Source organism: Cuculus canorus, chromosome 6 (assembly GCF_017976375.1).
Source record: "Cuculus canorus isolate bCucCan1 chromosome 6, bCucCan1.pri, whole genome shotgun sequence".
NCBI lineage: Eukaryota > Metazoa > Chordata > Aves > Cuculiformes > Cuculidae > Cuculus > Cuculus canorus.
The window spans coordinates 41467162-41488685 of record NC_071406.1 but is presented as its reverse complement, the minus strand read 5'-3'; the positions used below and the strand labels follow the sequence as shown (position 1 = coordinate 41488685).

Below are 21524 nucleotides of genomic sequence, written 5' to 3'. Positions count from 1 at the left end.
ACGACTCCTCTGGGCAACCTGGGCCAGTGCCTCCCCACCCTCACAGGAAAACATTTCTTCCTCAGATCTCATCTAAACTTCCCTCTTTCAGCTTAAAACTGTTCCCCCTCATCCTATGCCTACACCCCCTTATAAAGAGCCCTTCTCCAACTTTCCTCCATCCCCTTTCAGGCTACTATAAGGTCTCCCCAGACCCTTCTCTCCTCTAGACTGAACAACCCCAACTCTCAGCCTTGAATCATCCTACAACTGCTCAAGTTGCTCTGCACTGAAAGGGTGACTACATGTTTTAACCTTACGGTAGGCAAATCACAAATAAACTGCCACAAAGTGCCTGTACACTGCAACCCCCTGTTTGAAACCTCATGGCTTTGCTGTCCCCCCTGAGACGTAGTTCCCTTTTTCGCTGCCTCAGAGTTTCTGAACAACCTCAAAGTCTACTAAAAGGGAATTTCTACTCTGCACATTCCTTCCTCTGTAAGTAGCATCCTTAAGTGGTGTGGGGAAAGGTCCCTCCCTGTCCCTGCTGCTGTAGAAGCCTTCACTCTCCAAGCAAACTCCAACTTGAACGCAAATAGTGGTCCACTTACATACCGCCTGCCTTTTCCTCCGTGTACTTTGCTCTGCATCTTGCTCTTTGCAGCATTCCTCCTTTCTATGCCATGCATTCTGCGTTGAATGTTGAGGTCCCTTTTACAACACAGAAGAAACTTGTGACGTTACCTCATGAACTCCACTGTAACACCCCCGGTTATCACTTAGCAAAGCTACTGTAAGGAACAGCTCGGAGAGGGTGTCCATGGAGAACACAGCATGCAAATGGAAAAGTCAATATATTCCTTGATGAAGGACAGAAAAAAGGGGCCTGATAATGACACAGAGAGAGTTGAGGTTGTTCAGCCTGGAAAAGAGAAGGCTCCACCTTACAGCAGCCTTTCAGAGCTCAAAGGGGGCCATCTGAGCTTGGATCCTCTGGAATTTACCACTGAGCTTGTAGGCTGAGAGTCCACAAATGTGAGGATGTGGCTGAATACGAATAAGACCAGGACCATGCCAGCATTTCAGACTTCAGCCACAGTGAGGAGAGATTTGCTCTTGGACGTGGTTGTGGTATTTCAGACCATACTCTCAGACGTGGGAATTGGAAGGACACATCCATAGCAACTATTATTGGAACGCTGGAGAAACAAGTGCTTGAGTCAGCAATTGGAGACCACAAAAGACTTGAGTAATGCGTAAGAAGAAAATATTACTCCCTAGTGCCAGAAAACATCTGCACAGCAGATGCTCCATCAGCTTCTAGGTGTGAAGGTATCTGTATTCATGCAGCAAGGAGTTTAAGATACCTGTAATCTATTTTGCTGAGGGGAAAATAGCGTTTTCTTTGCTTTAATTTTTTTTTTTAGAGAAGTGCACACATGATTAGCATAGAGATGTCCCATCTGCACTAGAAGGGGTTGGCCTTTCATTTGTTCTAGCAAAAGCGAATGTAACAGCCCATGCATGTGCTGCAAGGGTGACTGCTTACAGGCAAACTCTCCTTCCCTCGTTCCTGCGGAATGTAACTGCAAAGTCATGCCTTCGGAGAAGGTTTTGCTTGCAGGAAAGCCACGTCAGCAATCCTAAGAGATCAGAAGGCCTTTTCTATACAAAGATCACATATGGGAGTCAGAAACACCCCCCTTGTTTTCATTCTTAAAAGGTAGTAGGATTTTTTTTAGCTCAGACGACAACTGTGAATGTATCATAACCTAAATGTCCACACATTGTCAGTGACAATGTACTGGCAGTGTATCCCATAACTAATGGAAATCACTGTAGGGACAGATCCTTACCACTGAAATCACTGTAGGGACAGATCCTTACCTTCAGAAGAAGGTAAGATAAAGAGGGCAGATAAAAGCAATGATGCTGGAAGTAGCTTCCTGAAAGAAAGCGGTGCTCCGTTCTTGTTTGCTTACAGATGGTTATCTCCCAAACCACAACAGATAGGCTCTGTTCACCATTCCAGCATCAGCTAGCCAGCCCGTAGCTCAAAGATAAGCTTTCTGCTCCAAGTCTTGACAGACCCACTATCAGACTCAGTAGTCTCTTCCGTCTCTTTTCCTAGACATATGGAGCCACGATATAAGGATTTTGTAGCAAACGTGAACTCTTCTTCCATCAACGCAGAGGCCTGCCACTACTCCTAACCAGCAAAAAGAAACAGTCCAAGCACACCCGAAGCTGGCTCATGTGTTTAATCCACCTCAGGAGGCAAAGTCAGGTTTTGGAGGAACACCAGGAAGCTCTTCTGTTCACCCATGCCTTTCTCTAGGACAGGAAGACCTACACGAGAGGCCACAATCTGTTGAGCTTAGGAGTTTCAGAAAGCAGCTAAGCTGTTTCTTCCTGCCAGTTTTTAAAATAGTTTCACCAAGATCAGCACAAAGATGTGAAGTCACTCTATTAGGAAGTTGCAGCTCAGAAAAATGACTCGACTGCAGCAGAGAAACAGATTATGCAAGTATGCTGGCTCCCAAGAGCTGTGCATTCGCAATGAAGGAAGAGGTGATTTTCTCAGTCCTGTTCACACAGGCAAAGCAAAACCACCGTGAGAAAGGAAAACAACCTTTTCCTCTTCTGGACCTCTAGTCTACACCTTATCAGTACCCTCCACTCCCTTCTGCTCTCAGCTGCTGCTACGAGTAATCATCAAGAGCTCCTCTGACTACATGACACACTTATGAGATGGAAATTTCTACAAATCACATTACTTTGCTGCAGTAAGTAGGGAAAATTAGAGAGTGAAACTGGACGGGAGACTTGCCTTAGAGAGAAAAATCAGTTGATTTGGAAAGGAGAGACAGTCGTATAACTGATAAAGAGCCAACCATTAGTTCTCCAACTCCCACAACCACCACTTACGGAGGAAGACAGCTGAACACGAGGGAGTGCAGTGGCGAAACTGCAAACCAGGTGAGTGTGCTGTGTGGTAAGAGTGAACAGGGATGGAAATCAGAGAATCATAGAATGGCTTCGGTCAGAAGGAACCTTCGAGATCATCCAATTCCAACCCCCCTGCAATGGGCAGGGATACTTTCCACTGGATCAAATTACTCAAAGCCCCACCCAACCTGGCCTTGAACACCAGGTGTGCGTATGGGGAGACAGATCTTAAAACTCAGCTGATACTTTTTCCTAAAGCAGACAGCTCTATTGTGTTTGTGTGTTTTGAGGTTTCTTCGGCACTAAATGGCACTGTCGTATTCCACCAGATATCTAACTAATTTGACTGTTTCTGTCTCAGACAATTCACCTGTCCAGGTGAATGCAGTTTGGCACAAAGCCACCACGAGCATGACAGAAAGCATCTATCCAGATGTTCAGTGTTCAGGCAACAGGCACCTTTCCCAGAGGCGTCTTCTTTCCCATACTGTAAACAGGGAAGTTAAAAAATAGATAAATCCAGGATAAAAACCATGTTCAGTCCAAGGACTGCAAACTCCTCACCTGGTTTCTTTCCATCGCAGCCAAGAGCAGTGGTGAGACATTGCTTCACTGAGTAAGCAGGAGGAAACTTCCCTTAGCGAGAGGATCGCTATTTCATTGTGATCTTGGCATCAAGTAACACATTCTGGGAATAAAATCACCTAAAGTGGTCGGCTGCAACAAGAGAATAACTATTTCATTGCATCTGGGCATCAAATAACACATTCAGGGAATAAAATTACCCAAAGTGGTCAGCTGCAACAAGAGCCTCCGGTGTGCATGGTTTACAGCTCAGCCAGGAGAGACTCCCCGCAACATGGGGCTGCTCCGTCCTTATAACCCTGCTGATCCAAGCACAAATGTGTCCACCCAAGCACACGGATGAGCCTTTGCTGTTATACCACCTACCTACAAAACACCTCTCTAGTTCCTTCACTACATACAGAAGATGATCTAAGATGACTGCTTCTGTAGGAACCACTTCTGTTGCCTATTTACAAATGACTTGTTTATGTGCAGTGTGGTCACATCTGCACTGGGTGAAGTAGGTGCACATGGAAGCAGAACCGTGGTTCCAGCCTACGTCTTAACCATAACCAAAGAGCAAACCTGGTGGTAAAGCCTTAAAAAAATAAGCAAAAACCCCCACCCCAAACCGCACAGTAACCTTTCCCTTCCCAAAGAGCTGCAGCGAGGACTCTGTTGCATGGAGGGAAGAGAACGGGACAAGACCGAAAAGACCTGTTTCCCACCAGTGGAATACATCGAAGACCTGTTCTGACCTGGTCTTATTTCAAAAGCCATAGTACCTGACATCACCATCATGAGCTTCCCTCAGGCCCCCACTTTAGTGGCCAAGTACTCGTTAAAGCCAGATTGCTGGCAAAGCAATCACACCTTCGCATTTGTAGCAAGACATCTTGCCCACAGCTGCTGCACCCCAGAGAAAAAGCAATTAAGTACCTTTATTACTTCGAATGAATCGATAATTAGCTACAAGCGTTCCAGAAAATTACAAGCAGCCACAGAGCAACTGCAGAACAAACAGATGGAATAATGGCCCTTTAATAGCATCATTATGAGATGGTGCAACACATACTGGACACAGTTACCCCTAAGTGTTTGGGACTGTCCTCCCAGTGAACTCCAACGTATCAGAAGGCGGCTGTCGACTGACAAGGACATGGGTTACCATCTCATGAGACCGCTGGATGACCGTTTGATGTTAGAGTAGAAAGTTTCCGGAAAGGCTCTCACTTGGTTACAGAATAGGTTTTCATGACAAAGAAAAGGAAATGGCATCAGGTTCCTCCTTCACATGCTGGATCTTGGAATCCTGATTCTTCTCATTCTCCAGTCTACTTCAAAGAAAAAAAAAAAGGGAGAAATGTCACAGTTCAAAATTTGTCTCATGCTTTGCAGAAGTAAATGAACACCTATGGCCTCATAAATCATAGAATTGTAGAATCGTTAGGTTGGAAAAGACCTTTGAGATCATCAGGTACAACTGTACCTGTCCACTACTAAATCATATCCCTAAGCACCTCATCAAAAAGCATGTATTCATCTCCACGGAGTTGCTTAATAATATGTTTAGTGTCAGAATCATGCCGTGCAGAATCTGTAAAAAGAAACCTGCATATGTGAAACACTTCACATGTGCAGAAATGTCAATTGCTAATGAGTGGGAAAAAAAATTATAAATCCAGCACCAGACTGCTAGAAAAATCAACAACCATGAAACAAGTAACAGGAGGGACACAAATCAACACATATTGTGAAGTCTCAAAAGCAGAGATGGTTGAGGCTATAAACTGGTGTATGGTCTTCTGAGAAATGTATGTGAATTAAGAGCTACAATCTGCACAAGAAATTTGAGATTTGTTTTTCTAAAAGAACACGTGATTTGCTTCTACGGCAGTCTGTAACCCACACTGTATCCTCAGCAAGTTTGTCACCAAGGCAACCTAACATTTTTTCTGTAAGATGATTTTGTTAGTGAAATTTTAGGGACAGATTTGTGCCAGAAAGGAGTGTCCACACATGTGGTAGTGATAGAGGTAACATCCCTCTGAGAGCAGCTTGTCCAGGAGCGCCTGGGTTCTACCCAGCCTTGGAGACAGGGGACGCAGGCCAAAGAAACAGGACCAGCTGCTAGACTCATCACTGGGGACCAACTGACAAGAAAAGAAACAGGAGCAAGTGGGAACATGGGAAATTCCAGCTCAGTGTAAGGAAATATCTTCCCCTAGGAGTGCTCTAACACCGAACCTGAAGCCCAGAGATGATGAGGGATCTATATCCCAGGATATTCAAACCTCATCTATGCAGCCTCATGAACTTGGCTGTGCTTTGAGCAGCTGTTGGGCTTCCAGCAGTCCCTTCCAACCTGCATGATTCTTTGATAAGCTCATTTCTAGTGCCTGCAAAAGGCAACATAGAACAGTAGGCTGGAAGGCAGCTGAGAGACCTTCCTATTCCTCCAGTGAAGTCCTGTTATTTTTCTCCAGTAATTAAATTAAGGGGCTTGCAATCAGGCCTTAAAGACATTGTGAAGTCTAAGGAATCATTCAAGCTCTGCATCCTCCAGAAGCAGGAACAATCCCCAGTGCAATAGCAGGTCTAATCCTTCAAATCAGGTTGAGAAGAGGTGGACAAAGGGCAAGGCAAAAATTGCTGCTGTTCAGAATATCAGCAAGAGATTGTCACAGCGATCCTCTCTCTGCTGTAACGCCTCTGCTTCATCCCTGCACCAGGATCTGACCTGAGCGTCAGAAAAGGTCCTGCCTGGGTCTGTTTCAATTTCAGTCCTTCACCTTTGAACAGATGAAAGCACGCTGTCTTCTCTGCTGCAGAGTATGACAGATGCCAGGTGACACCTAGAACTCAGCTATCACAGGAGGGATGTAAGTGCAGCCTGTCATTTCCTCCACGTTGCTTAAGTGATAAATTGCTCTAGCTCTCACTCTCAAAGCTGATCCGATACAGAGCTCATGCACTATGCAACAGATCCCATTCGGCAGGGATTTTCCTTCCCTCTGATGTGTCACTTGTTTCCCTCAGAAAGCAATAAGCTGCTTTCTGAGAACTAGAGAAAGAGGGGTGGGTGAATAGAGAGGACAGAGACAGATTATATGAAGCTTTGAGAATACAGAACTGCAACCAAAATCAAGCAGCTACTTGATAAAGACACTGGGGATTAAAATCTCTTCTTTACAGGGCCTCAGAAGAGTTATGCACCCTGCTCCATCATTATTTTTATAGAAGACAAACAAACAAGCATCCATTTCACTCTGAAGATTGGATCCTGGATTTCTTGGGTATGAGAAGCAGCCTGGTGTTGCCAGTTTTATTTCCACTGGAAAAAAAAAAAACCCTACCATCCAAGGAAGTCAATCTGTTCACTTCTGCTTCTGCAAGGCTGCTAATCAGCTTGTAACAACTGCCGTCCCTACATTCCTGCCTGCAGTGAGCTGTGCCACTGGCAAACTGCGCCACTCTGGCAAACACACCGGAGTCATTCTAAGAAAAATGTAGAAAACTCAAGGAGGAAATCACAGCCCCTTGGCTTGATGCAGAAAGAATTTGATTGTCCGTTAAAAAACACTTCTCTTGTGTGATTGATGACAGTAAGAGAAAATCATCATTCACAATCTGCAGGTTTATTGCAAGCAAAGGCAAAAGCTTTCTTCTTAATTTTCCTGATCAAGGAAATTAAGCTGGTGAGACTCCAGACATAAGTCATAGGTCGGACTCCAACTTGCACAAAAATACTGCCTTAGGCAGTTGATTTTGAAAGAATAAAGCAATGGGGTCCTTTTCTTTTGCTTTCAGGGATTCAAGGTGAGTTTGAGTGATTTTTTAGGCTCCTCTTTGCAATTCAGAGCCACAAACACCATTAGGCAGATTCCAGTTTAAAGGAACCCACAATTCCACATACCTATGGCACACTCAAAAAGCCTTTCATGTTGTGTGTTCTGCATAGCATCCTTTCGGAGCAGGAGTCCCTCCTCCCTATGGGGTTTCAGAGGAGATCGCCTGCATCGCTAACACGCCCTTTGCTGACACTGTGACAAGTGACTCAGCTCCAACAAGCTCTGCACGCACCTTGCAGGCCACGATAACTGATGACCTTAAGCCTGCAGGCTTAGGTTGTTAACCAGCGATCAGCTGCTGTACAGCAGCTGGCTCTCCTGCTGTCACTCACTCATCTGCCTCAGTTACTTGTAAATATTGGCTCACAGTGTGACATGTGAATTTTACGATCTCCCCAGTTCCAGAGGTACGCTAGGAAATAAATCCAGAAAATCTGATTAGTACTTGTCGCTGAAGTAAGCTCATTAATCATTGATGCGATCCTTTCATATGCAGTTTGCTAACTCCTGCAGGCATCAGCAGGCTGGTGGGTCTGAAGACTGCAGAGCTGGAAACGTTCTTCTTTATATAAAAATTGCACCATTTTTTTCCTCTTGAATATTTAGGGCATACTAATAAATAAAGAGTTAGGAAGCACCAATGAGATCCTTTAGCCAAGCTTCTTGCATAGAGTTAGGCACAAGATTCCTTTGAAATAATTCCCACGTTGAGTACTGTGTGCAGTTTGGGGTCTGCAAAACCCCAAACTATATATATATAAAAGTATAAAAAGGATATAGAGCCACTAGAGAGCATCCAGTGGAGAGCCAAGAAGTTGGTGAAGGGTCTAGAGCGGAAGCTGTATGAGGAGCAGCTAAAGTCACTTGGTCTGTTCAGCCTGGAGAACAGCAGTCTGAGGGAAGACCTCATCGCAGTCTACTGCTTCCTCGCAGGGGAAGGAAGAGGAGTCACTGATTTCTTCTCTCTGGTGACAGGACTCAAGGGAATGGCACAGAAGATGTGCAAGGGGAGGTTTATGTTGGATACTAGGAAAAGGTTCTTCACCCAGGTGCTGGTAGTGCTGTTTGTACTCTGTGTCACTGAATTTCCTCCTAAGCAAGTCTTACAAATGCCCACTCAAATGGCTTTTCACATGTTTGCAGCCAAGAAGTGCCTTCCCAAAGAGATCCTCTATGCTGAACAGTCACGTTCTCACTCTGCCACACAACCTGCAGACCTAGGCTGCATAAAAACACTTTAAATTTTACTCACCCAAACCATGTTATTCAATCTTGTCAGAGTTGAAATAGCCTCCACGGCTGCCACCGCTTCCCCTTGAAGGGAAGGCTTCAGGAGCAAGTGTATCTTCTAAAATAGAAAAGAACATGGAGACACATGAGTGTTACAAGCTTTCAAACAGGTGTTCATTGAGCATTCTGTGCAACCTGAGGACAACCTCAAGGATCATGCTGGTCATCACTCAGAGGGTGGCGGAGGACTGGAACAGCTCCCCAGGGAAGCAGTCATGGCACTGAGGTATTCAAGAAACATTTGGTCAACCTCCTCAGACACACGATGTGAGTTTTGGGGTCATTCTATGACCCCAGGGGTCAGGAGTCGGATTCTATGAACCTTGTGGGTGCCATCCAGCTCAGGGCATTCCACAATTCTCTGAAGTACTGACGATGAGAGAACAAATCGGGCAATCCAGAAAATGCATACACACAGTGTATGAATCTCAACAGTGCCTGACTTTACAGTCTAAGAGATGCCCTCATTGCTTTCTTAATGAGACACTCCTATGCACAGGGAAAAAGGGGTTGGGCAGGACCTGAGCAAACTGCTGATCTTCCATATTTTATTCTCCCCCAGACAGATGACCTTCAGATGGCCCAAAAGAGATGATCCAAAATACAAACCAACGTGTGCCAGGAGAGCCTAGCATGGCAGAAATGCCTTACCTTCTCTGCGACTGTTGCCTCGCCTGCTGGGGTACATTACTGGCATGTGCATCATCTGTAAATCAAAGACATTTCTTTAGAAAGCTCACCAGTCAAGAAGTCCACCTCTCCTTCACTTCCTCAGGCACTACATGATCACTGTGAAGTAATTCCAAATTTATTAATTTCTCTGAGAACGAAATCTGAAAATACTGCTGATACCACTGCAAAGCAGTGGCGTTGCTAAGGAAGTCTGCAGTTGTACTTGGGCTCTCAGGTCAACACCTTTCTTAATACCTTACCCAACCTTCCTGTAGTGCAGATACTGGCAGGAGAGCAGAGCCTGGAGAGCAGAGTTAGTCTGTTGCAGTCACACAAAGGCATCGCTTTGACTCATTTATCCCTAATCACTCATTTAAAAGCTCTTCTTTATCTCTATCCAAGTAATATGATCCCATCCTCAGCCAATCACAATTCCTTCTCCAGTCCAAATGCCACCACAGGAGCCACAACATCACCATCCACCACAGCCACACCAACCATCCCAGCCAAGCCAAGACCCCTTGATTCACAGCCCTAGAGCAAGAGCTATGGTGCACTTGCTGCAGCCCTCTGCAGGAACACTTTCTTTTCCATGTGCAATAATTCCCTTAGCTTTTATTCCTCATAAACACTGCAGGAAATATATTTCCTAGCAGGAACATTGGCAGCAGTACTGAATTTTAAATAATGGTTAAAGAAGACTTGCAGGAAGATGTCTGCTTGTAAAAGCAAGTGTTTACACTGAGTGCCTTATCAAACAAGAGTTACACTTAACCCACAAAGACAGATTGAACATCTAAGATTGTGTTACATATTTCAGTACTTCACATGCCCTCTTTCCGCTCTGCAAATCATGACTTCCTGGGGTGCATTCACTAACTAGCTCTGAATAGAGATTCTGAACAACAAAACAGAAATTACAAGCTAATTTGGCAATTCAAACCAAGAGAAGGTGATCCAGAATCCTATTTGCTTCAATTTATTAGTTTAGTCCTTTGCACTTTCCAAAAATAAAAGCTGTCCACGTCCTCCGGCACCTTTCGTGTGAAACCAGCTTTGCTCCCTGCGTATAAACCTCAAGCACAACACCCACCGGATATCTGTGTTGTAAGTGCAGACAAACAGGTTCATGGAAAAAGCGGACACTGGCATGACTGGAAAACAGCAGGAATTCAAAGGTCGAGTCAGCATTTAGTCACACCTCACAAGCTGAATAATGGCTCAAAAAGGGGAGACAAATCTCAGCAGAGCATGTGTGATTACAGAGCTCTACTGCGATTACGTGCTCAGCTAAGAGCTGGGTTTGGCAGCAGGGCCGGAGCCATTGCAATTTGTTTCTGTCTGTAAGATGTGCCAGGCGCTGTTCTCCAGGCACACGCTCGATATGGCAATGAAGAAAGAGCGTCGGAGCTGGTGGATGTGCCAGACTGCCGCAGAGATTCACGCTCTCCGCAGGCATCCATCAAACAAGGTCAAACTTCTCAGCTGATGGAAGGTGAAGCTTTACAGGAGGCAGATGGATTTTAATCCGCGTTTGCTTTTTCTGACCAAAACTTCACACAGCAACAGGAATTGCTGTTCACACGTATACACCTGACTTCTCCTTAAAAGAGGATAAGCAGAATTTTCTCTCCCTTAGGCAGCAAAAATCAGTTTTCCCCTTCCTTACCTCCTCGCTGCTGATCGATTCGGAGCTGGATGCACCACGATGGCACTGCACAATAATGTTTGAGATCAGCTCACCAGAGACTTCCACAACACTTCTGCAGAAAGCAGTTTGCTGTAAGACATCAAAACAGAGCAAATCTCAGAGTGATCTACTGTGGAAGTCCTCTCACGGGAGTTTCACCGGCGGAAGGAAGCTGTACAGGGATTTAAAATCAAATTCCAAAAGGAAGAAAAGCAAGACTACACACCTAACAAACTATTGGAGTAGACTGTGGCACACCAAAATATTCTAGCAGTCTATGACTACAAACAAGCTATCGCTCTACTTGCTAATATGCAAGTTGTTGCGTATTAGCTGTATGAAGTCTTGAGTCTGCTAAAGGCAGAAGAAAATGTCCAAATCCTTTTCATGGCTCTGGCATCATCAGTTCCAAACAAAAGAGCTGTGAAGGGCTATGCTGATGGCAGCTCCAGCTGTAGAAGTTAAACTGCCTTTAAGGAATTTGTCTCTATGATTTGACAGAAGTCCCAGCAAAAACCTGAACCAGGTTTTGCAACAGAGATCCCCACACTGTCTTTCATAGTCTATTGCCCCAAGAAGAAAAGAAGAGCAATGGTGTCTATTTAGGATACAGTGACAACTTTGCAGCAGCCAACCTTTGCGTCTTTCAAGAAAACCGAGCAACAACTATCAACTCCATGTTGTCCCATCTACACACACACACACAAGCTGCTTAACCAAGAGTAGCAATACTCGAAGAGATGTTCATCTCCCTCTGCATGGGCTAAAATACCTCCCTAGGTAGTACCATAACTCATAAGCTGAGGAAAACTTTGCACCATCCATTTTATGCTTCCCCAGAATCCCTCTTCTTCCCTAAAGTTTATCCCCAGGAGGGACAGGTAAGTTTGGCAGGCATTCACAGAGGAAAAAGAAGTGAGAAAAGCTCAGCTTGGAGCAGCGAGAAGAAGCAGAGATAACCTCTGCGGAAGCCTGACACGCAGTGTAGTATCATCGCATTGAGGGACTCCAGAGCTGCTCCGCGTGCTTTCTAAGATTTACACAAGCAGTTAGGAGACACTCGCTGAGAAGCTTGCAGTGGGAGCCACGTATGGGCTAAAATGACTGTGTGCAGAGAAGTCTAGATTCAAAGACAACGTGTTTGCATCAAAGCTGGTCATCTAAGAATCAGAGCAGAGCACGAGGTATAGCAAGAGCCTCATCTGTGTTTGTTTCAGGCTGAAAAGAATTGAAAATCTAAAAAAGATTACCACTGTCAGGGCAGGGTGGGACTACACTACACAGGAAGATGAGCCATAATACGGTGCCTAGATGCTTGATAGACAAAAGCAGGTCAAACAGCAGTATTTCTACCCTTTTATCTTAAAAAATAAGCTGTATCACACTTCAAGGCTTTGGTCTCAAAGCACACACTTTCACTACAAGCTGCTCCAAGACGTGTATTCTCTTTTCAGCTCAGAGCTGCTCCTGTATTCCCCACCGACCAGGCAGAGGAATTTCCCAGCACTGACCTTTCCCACCTAACACTCACTCCATGCTGCAGGTGGTATTTGTTTGGCTTTGTTGCCAGGTGTTCTTCAACACCAGCAATGTTTCAACGTGTCCTGAGAACGTCCTGCGCGGAGCTAGGGGGTCACCTTCACACCCAACGCACTTACCACGAAAGGCCCTATTTTGAAGTCACATGTGAACGGGTCTCTCCCTGAAGCTTTCGGGCACACGGTTTCACGAATGCTGAGCTGCAGCTCTAGTCTGTAAGTGTCACTGTTCCAAGTGTCAACCTAAAAAAAAGAAAAAGGAAGGTCAACAAAACATATAACTAGTGCCTGTCGTTCTTCTACGCACGCTACATGGCCACCATGCTGCTTCGTCAAGCAGGAGCAAGACAGAAGGGCATTATGGGTCAGTGCCCAATTTAGAGACGAATACTGTGTGTGACAAAGGGTATTTTATTGTGCTCAGGAGTTACTCTCTAAGGTAGCAGCAACATAGAACAGCTTTTCAGGGAGGGTTCACTTGAAACCCCACAGCTGTTGCAGGACCCTTCTACTCCTCAGAGTTGGCTGCGGGAACTATATCTGCCAAAGGCAGATAAGCACAGTACGATACCCCCTCTTCTTTAGTAACCAGCTCTGCTTTGGATATCTACGCTGGGAAGTCTATTGCAAATACATGACTTGGAAAATAAATCACACGACCGCAAGCAATTGAATTAATACAGTTTACAGAGTCGCTCCTTGTCAGCTCAGGTGCTTCAACGGGCAGCGTGCGTGCAACACTGCAAGCATCAGGCAGTTTGGCTGCCTTTGTTGACACTTTGGGATTTTCTTTTCAACTTATCACAGTCTAATCAACATTTTATCTCAAGATGGGTGACCCAAAACCAAACCCAAACAACAACAAAAAAACCTCAAACAAAACCCCCACTGCTTTCAAGCACTTCCCCCCCCCAGAACTAGATAAATCCAAAAGTCATCTTGTCATTTGTTCTGGCAAAAGACTTGATACAAGCCACCTATAGAAATAATGTTTCTGAGGATGTTCAGGAACGTGGACATGCTGACTTTAACTCGAGAAGCTTTAACTCCTTAGCTCTGAATATCCTATATAACTCTTAACAAACACAAATTAAAGCAGATCAGGGATTCCTCCTTGCATTTAGACACGAGTAGATTTCAACCAGAACTGCTGTATAGAGATAGATAATAGAAACAAGAGATTGGAGAAAGAATCCTGGATGTATTTGTAGTGAGCCTTTCAGATGAACCAAGTTACTTTATAGCCTGAGCAAAGGAGGTAGCTGGATGTATTTAAAAACAATAGTTTTGAAAAAAAAAAGCCTTACAGGACAACCCAAAAAGATTTATATTCTAAGGGTGGAAAATTGAAATTCCTATTTTCAATGACAAACCAGCATACAAAGAATATTTAGGTTCCTAAAGCCATAGCTTAGATAATGCCCAAATCCACCCTCTTCTCAGCAAAATCAGAAAACTCCAATTAAATCTGAGCTTCCAGGGTTGGGTGCAAAAGAAGTTTTCACCACAGCAAAGCATATTTCAGGTAAAGGATCTTCATCGTCTGCACACTTACTCTTGTGACATGGCTCCTGACAACACCATACAGGTTTGTTCCCCATGACCGCGAATTGATCCTCGCAAGGGAAGCATTGAGAGCCTCCTCTGTGATGGGGAGTTCATAGTCATACACCGGAAACCCTGAAACAGATGCACAGCTCTGTAAGAAGTTCAGCGTGGTCCAGTATTTTTCCTCCCAAAATCACAAGAAAGAAGACATGGTTCCATTCCGAGCAACTTACCTGAACATGAGAAAACACTCAGCGTGAGGACAAAAATTAAGATCCTCATAGTGTGACGTTCAAAATCCTCTGGTCTTTTCCCTTTCTAAGAAACTGTTTCTAACGCATTTTCCTCTGTCTTTATATAAATGTAGCCTTGATCCTATCCCTGACCTTCCCGTACCCAAGCTCTGCTACAAACACCGCAATTTAAACAGAATTGATCTGAGAGTAAATATTTGCTGTCAGCTTTTCTCTATTTAGCAGCAGTTGTCTGATAAGAGATAGACTGCAGTGCTTTTTTTTTCCCTAGAACTGTGACTAAAAGGAAGTACCAAATTCCCGATGCCTCCATGGACAAAAGCAGAATCTACTTACCTTGTTCACTTTTAGCCATTAGTTATCCATTTAAACCCGGTAAGTCAACCCTTTGCTGAGCACCAGACCCAGCACCTTCATCCCTCGGCAGCAACTGGAAGAATTTATAAGCTGGTGTTGCCCAAAGACGTGAAAATTGCCCAGCACAGAAGGGGAGTCCACTCACATGGACCTGTCTGATACCACCACCCTTTAGGTCAAAGCATCCAGAAGTGGCCTCCCAGCTAGAAGAGACAGGGCAGACCCTTGGAACAACCCCAGGTCTGTTAGCTCCTGGAACCTCTGCTACTTGGTACGTGCAGGAAGAGCTCCCACATTGCTTCGACTCTTGCCAAGTCCGAGTCCAGCTACCAAGTGAGTGGTTCTGGACACTTCGCTTCCCCTGTCAGATCCGCCTGGTGCTGAGGCTTCATTTTCAGCACAGAAATGAACGGGCTCTTTTAAAAGTTATGACCTGACTTTAATACTGAAAACACCATCAGAAATTACAGGGATGAGCTAGACACAACACCTCAGCACTCAGTGATCTGGAGCAAGACTGCAACTGGGCACGGTGCTCTCTATACCCTCTCCAGGACACAGCACTGGGCACCTCTTGGACTTGCTTTCCATATACAGGTAATGTATCTCCTCGCTGCACCGCAACTACACCACAACAGAGCTACTGAAACAGTTTTGGCAAGATTCAGAGATGGCCCTGGGTTTTAAGTCCCTAAAGGCTGTCCATGGGCATTCAGTGGGAAACTGCTGCCTTCAAACAAGTCCACCCATTGCTGACTGTTCACACAGTAGAGGTGTGTCTAACCACGTTCATTTTGAGGATCCTGTGTGTGAAATTCCTCCACTAACCTTCATAACACAATTCCACCTGAATTATGTGGCATAGAGTCATGTCCAGAACTTCCTAAATGACAAACGCTCAAGGAAAGACATGGGAGCATGTGAAGTACCAGAGCCTGGATTTCATAAAGGAGAGGGTAAAGTTGCTTCTGAGTGTTAGGTTGTCAGATTGCAGGATGGCAGCCAATCACAAGGTTGCACTCCACGGGAACCCAACTCCTCAGGTGACAGATGGAGTCCGGTAAGTATCACTCACACTGCAACTACTCTAAGGCAAAGACTCAAAGGCATTGCATGTCCAAGACACAACAGAAACAACTGCCCAAGTATGAGTCTTGATGGCTACTGGCTTCACTCCCCATGGTTGCTGCGAGATCCTAGATACGGAACCTGTTAAGCCATGGCCCACGCCAGGAGCTTGTGTGCCAGTTGATAGAGACTGTGCCAGGAACAAGCTGTGCCCGAGCGGGACAAGCAGACACAGCGCCAAACAAAAACCTTGCTGGGTTGTTATCACATATTCTCAAAAGGGGTGGGCATTTTTTTTTGCAAGCCAACTTGGATTTCAGCACTGGGAACGTGATAAAAAGAATGCTGATTGAAACTTTGCCCTGTCAAAAGCCAGAGCCTCTTCTGTACATCCATTCTCCTTGTTCACTGCAGCTGAAGACATTCTCTCCTGGCTCTTGGACGCGCTCCTCTGCAGCGAGGTCTGCCCTTCCTGCTTCCCAGCTCGCCTTATCTGCTGTCTATGCCATGAGAAAGCCGGGAATAATCCCCCCTGCTGCAGCCAGGCCAGACTACCACAATGTGAAGAATTTAAACTGAGCTGGAGATTGTCAAGAGCGGTCTCTGTTGCTCTACGCCCAACTTTTCCGCAACTAGAGCCAAGACCATGCTCTCTCAGATCAGAGATGAAACCTGCCGATAGACTGTTTGACCTGCTTCTGCAGTGTTTTCTCTGCAATCAGTTGTGCTCCTGCTGTAGTAATGAAACACAAGAAATGAGACTGCTCAAACCACTTGAATGGAAAGAACTTGGCATGCAGAGCCCCAAGGTCCTTATTGTTTTCCAGCACTATTCACCGCCAACCTGCTGCAGTAGTTTGGATAACATTCAGCTTTCAAATTCATCCCTAGAAAAGGAATCGTCTGCCTATCGTATGCGGGGACTGGTAAATATTCCACCAGAACGTGAATAGGTAAAACCGCTTCCTAACTGTTGAGCCACGATGTTCAGGCAGTTCAATCGTAACTACGGACCGCAGCGTTTAAAGATTTTTCCTCTTAGAGCAGCTGCTGGGAAATGCTGCCTGTGAGATTGTAGTAACGTTGAGTGGGGCTTGAAAATAAAATCGTTTAATCACAGAATGGTAGGGATTTCATGAGAGTTGCTCTGCAGAGCTCTGCGTTGCTTTGTGGCATTCAGAGAATGGAGGTGTTCACTCTTCCACCTCTCTGAATCCTGGCTCATTAAGCCTGTAATGAAATGGGTAAATATTTCTCCTATGTCGCCATAGATACATTATACACTCCAGCAGATTCATGTTACAGCAAAATTGTTTTCATCCACTGTCCATGTCAGAGGCACGTTTGGGTTGGGGACACACAATCCAAACAGAGACAGGAGTTGGAGAAGAGGTAGAAACTAGGGGCAGGCAAGATGGGAACAGGCTCAGGCATATGCTGATGGGACGAAATGCAAGTCTGAAGAGGGCACAGCGTTGTCCCCACTCCCAGGCTATGCATCTCTACGGGTACTATCTGCCTAATACTAACGGGACAAGTGCAACCAACAAGAATAAATGGGCTATTTTCCTTTGGGGTAGGGGTTTTGTAGTATAATGGATTTACCTGGACTTGCCAAGGCCGATCTTGTAAGAGGGAACAAACACTGAAGTCACCATGACTTCGCAGAAGGGAATGGTTCAACTTGAACAACTTTATCTGATAAAACAGATTAATCAGATGGTGGTCTAATGCTTATACGAGGTGGTGAGGGTCAGGCATCTCACAGCCTGACATTTCTTCAGTTAAGAGCAGAAAGAACCCCAAAAGCACACACTAAACTCCTCATCCTGAAGGTACAGTGAAGCGGACAAGTCCACACTTCTGAAGACCAAATGACTCTACTAAGAGCAATAGATGAAAGTTAGTGGTGTCTCTTTGGATAAAAGAAAATCTAACTAAACTAAAAAAAAAAAAAAAAAAAAAAAACCTAAAAACTAAACATGTTGGGTTTTTTTTTCCCCTAGCCCCCACAGGATGGCATTGGGAAAGTCAAAAGGCTTCCAAAAAGTAACTCACTTACACACGCAGAACACTGTTGTGTTGATATTAGCAGACAGATGTTGGAGAAAGGCTTTTAGACTCCAGGATAACAGAGGTTCTGGGACCTGATCCATAGTTCATACACATCAACAGAGACTCAGCTTTTATTCCCTTTAGCTCTTGTCTGCATGACCCTTGAGAAACTAGCAGACAATGGTACAGCCAGTGCAGATACTGCCTGGGGGCTGCTGAATATTCTCCAGCCCTTGACTACCTGGGGTGGAGAATAAGTCTTTGTTTATCCAGCCTCTCTGACTGCTCTAATAACATAGTACCTTCCGCCCTGCTGGATGCATTATTCAACCATGCATAGAGTTGCAGATTTGGTGGTCAAAAGGAAAGTAAATAGAGTGACGCTTCAGCTTCCCACACCTACAGTACTAAGGATGAAACTAGATGCGTTTCATAGGCCTGGAGTTTACACCCTGGCAATTTTGAACTCAGCAAGGATTGCTGATACCCTGGGAGCACTCACAGAGTTGTTCTATGTCAAGACCAAAAAACACTGAAAATGATGTATTAACAGTAATTCTGCAAAGATTAAAGCAAACACTTCAGTCAGCGTGCAGAGGCAGAGCCCAACCCTTTTTGCACTGTATTTCTGAGGTGCACCGTACATCCTGGTCTAACGGATGCAAACTAAACCTAACACAGTTTCTACTGCTCTTGCTGCAGGTGGACTTTGAGAGTGAGGCAACAGAAAGCACACATTACAGCAAACAAAGCCCCAATAACACATACCGGATGACTGTTCTGAAACATCGCAGGCTGCAGCAGATTCTAAGAGGTCTCTCTTCATTACTTTGAGCCTTTGAAACTTTAAATATTTATGTTTCCTGTGCCTGCCAGGTCAGCAGTAATAACTCTTAAGGGGTCCCTGGCACAATTTTGTAGCTGATGAAAGGCAAACATTACGTCCAGACCCAAAGATTGTTATCTGAAAAGCTGAAGAGCTCTCTTTTTTTAGTCTTTTTTTTTTCCCCCTAAGTTTTGCTGACTGTACTGCTAATCTTCATGGATTTCTCGCCATCCCGAGGGCTCATTCTCAGATAGTTCAGCTGTTACATCCTTTTGCATTCCTTAGTGAAAGTTACTTGCAATGATCCAAACCAAGCTTTGGTAAAACCTGAAATCCTGGCTGAAACCAAGCAAAACATTCCCCTCGATATCTGAAGTCAAGGGTGTCACACCCTGTCCCTCGTAAGCCTCATGCTGCTTATTGCATAAGAAATAAGCTTATTGCTTATGCACTTTCACTTATTGAAAGTGGTTTGCGTTGCTGAAAAGTCACCGAGCAGTCACATAAAGTTTTAGACATTAGGTAAAAATTCACTGGTGGTGATCTTAAGCTTTAAACCAGCACATATTGTCAATAATTACTTCAGTCATGAGTAGTAAAACCAATAATTAGCCAAACATTGTTTCCCAGCACTGTTTTGTCTCATGTCCTGGACACCAGCAGCCTGGCATTTAGCAGGGGATTCAAAGTTCTCAGGGTACACAGGAGACCACCAAGACTTTCAGCCCAATCCAGTGTCTGAGACTGGACTGTACAGGGTAAGCTCAACATAAGGAGACATACATCAAAGAAACCTCTTCTGGTCCCGGTTCCACAGATGGTGCACAGCCACAATATTGTGAAAAACCACCATCCAAACGAAGGATGCGGACAGCCCTTTGCCTGTTAGAAACACTCCTAGAAACACCAGGATTGGGGTGCTCTGCCCTCTGCTGTTCCTCCAGCAAGGCCAGAGCTGAGCCATGGGCCAGGAGCCTCCCAGGGCTCCCCGAGAGGAGCCTCCTCTGCAGCTCCAGAGGGTGCCTGAGACGGTGGCCGCAGCGGCTGCCGGAGGGGTAGGCAGCAGCGAAAGAGTTCTCAGCAGGGAACGCCTAGGAAACATGCAGGGAACAGCAGGAGTAAAGCTCCAGGACTTCATTCTCCATGGGCAGCATCCTCCTCGCTCAGCGCCCCATCCCCTCTGCTCCCGGGTGAGGCCATTCTCCTAAACCCCACTGCCATCTCTCTCCGCACACTGCGACTCAGCCCAGAGGCCTTCAGGCCCAGAGCTTTCCACCGCTTCGTTTCCACCAAGAAAAGCCACGCAGCTAAGCACTGTGGCTGCTTTCCTGCAGTTACGCAACGGCTAAGGACTGGTCCTCTCACATCCATGGATTTCGGAGTCCAGGCTGATGCTACACCGACCATTTTTAAAGCCTTTGGGAGCCAAACCATCTCCCGCTCTCCCGAGGCCACGCACACAGCAAGGGCAGCCGGCGCCAGGCCGAGCAGGGGACTCTCCGAGGGGCACGGCCCAGGCACCTCAGCCCTGGGCTGGCTCTGGCCAAGGAAGAGCCTGGGCCTCACTCTCCATCTCTCTGACACCATCTCCATCCCCACAGAAGAGGTGGCACAGGCCTAGAGAGAGCAGGTGCTGCGATATCCAGACCCTAAACGTATCCCCAGCTTAGACTGTATGGAAGGGAAGGAATAACCAGGATGGAGCCACCACTTCCTGAGGCACAGCAAAAGCTCCCAGGCAAGAGCGTGTTGCCACAGCTTAAAAAGGCCTAAAGAGAGAAAATCATAGAAACATAGAATCACCAGGTTGGAAAAGACCTCTTGGATCATCGAGTCCAACCATTCCTATCTGCCACTAAACCATGTCCCTGAGCACCTCGTCTACCCATCTTTTAAACACCTTGAAGGACGGGGTCTCAACCCTACCTGCAGTTCTAAGCCATGAGCCCTGCCAGCAGCTTTGAGCTCTGCCTGCAGTCCTGAGCTGTACCTGCAGCTTTGGAGCTCTGCCTTCGGCTCTGGAGCCCTCTCTGCAGCTCTGAGCCCTCCCCACAGCTCTGAATCCTTCCTGCAGCACTGAGCCATGAGCCCTGCCTGCTGCTCTCGGGCCTTGCTTGCTGCTCGGAGCCCTGCCTGCAGCTCTGGAGCTCTCATTGCATGTGAGATGGAGAGTAAAGTAAGAGCAAACCCGCTATCCAAGCGCAGTCTGGCTGCCCACGTTGAGCAGCTATGTAGCCCCATGTAAAAGCCACGCATTTCTGCTTCCCTCTTAGGGAGTGTTATCAGCCCACCCCACACCGAGGATGCCGTCTGCAGCAACACGTCAAACGGCTGAGCCTCGCTGGGTTTTCACCGGCCGAAATGCTGCAGCTGAGGGTAAGGAGCAAAGTTCCTCTCCCTCCTGACCGAGGGGAGAGCTGGGCAAGCATTTTACAATTTGCAAAGCTGCAGGAATCGAAGGGAAAGTGGGGGAAAACACAACAGCTCCGAAAGACAGGGTCTGTAAGATGTGGAGGGGGTCCATATTCCCGTGATTTCTGAGAACCTGCAAACACCGGCATGTTGACCATGCGGAATAACTTCACTGTCAGGGAAAGCATCCAGGCTCTGGTGTATTATTCAGTGCCGGAGTACTGTTCCATTCAGGTAAGACCTGGGGTTGGGTCTTCCGTTCCAAAAAAGGCACAGAGCAATGCAAAGGTGCAAAGGAAGGCTCAGGAGAGCCATCACCTCACACAGCAGTGCCTGCACGCCAGGACCAAATCCCACCCCGGCTATGGGAAAGAGCCCACAGAGAGAACAGCCTCAGTAGGTGTAAGATGATGGAAGGGAGGCTTAGGGAAATTTTCTCACGAGGAACACCAAGAATTGGAATAAAAT

General features: G+C 46.0%; 1 protein-coding gene and 1 long non-coding RNA gene across 4 annotated transcripts in view; both read right to left on the bottom strand.

Moving 5' to 3' along the window:
* Positions 1 to 3000, bottom strand: part of LOC128852529 (uncharacterized) — a 65280-nt gene extending 62280 nt beyond the window's left edge. The window contains exon 1 of one of the 2 annotated variants that reach the window (XR_008450427.1): positions 591 to 3000. This is a non-coding gene — a long non-coding RNA (uncharacterized LOC128852529). The remainder of the gene's footprint in view (positions 1 to 590) is intronic. The other variant, XR_008450428.1, reaches the window with a different exon arrangement.
* Positions 3001 to 4520: 1520 nt separating this feature from the next.
* SPP2 (secreted phosphoprotein 2) lies at positions 4521 to 14477 on the bottom strand. Of its 2 annotated transcripts, none has more exons than XM_054070140.1 (7): positions 14318 to 14477; positions 14092 to 14216; positions 12657 to 12779; positions 10978 to 11088; positions 9288 to 9342; positions 8599 to 8694; positions 4521 to 4832 (listed from the first exon to the last, which is right to left on the bottom strand). In XM_054070140.1, the coding sequence occupies exons 1-6, from the start codon at positions 14364 to 14366 to the stop codon at positions 8609 to 8611; spliced, it is 549 nt and encodes a 182-aa protein (XP_053926115.1). In that variant the 5' UTR covers positions 14367 to 14477; the 3' UTR covers positions 4521 to 4832; positions 8599 to 8608. The 2 variants fall into 2 exon arrangements, with proteins under 2 accessions (XP_053926115.1, XP_009559577.1); XM_009561282.2 differs by having other exon boundaries at positions 4521 to 4829.
* Positions 14478 to 21524: the final 7047 nt, after the last annotated feature.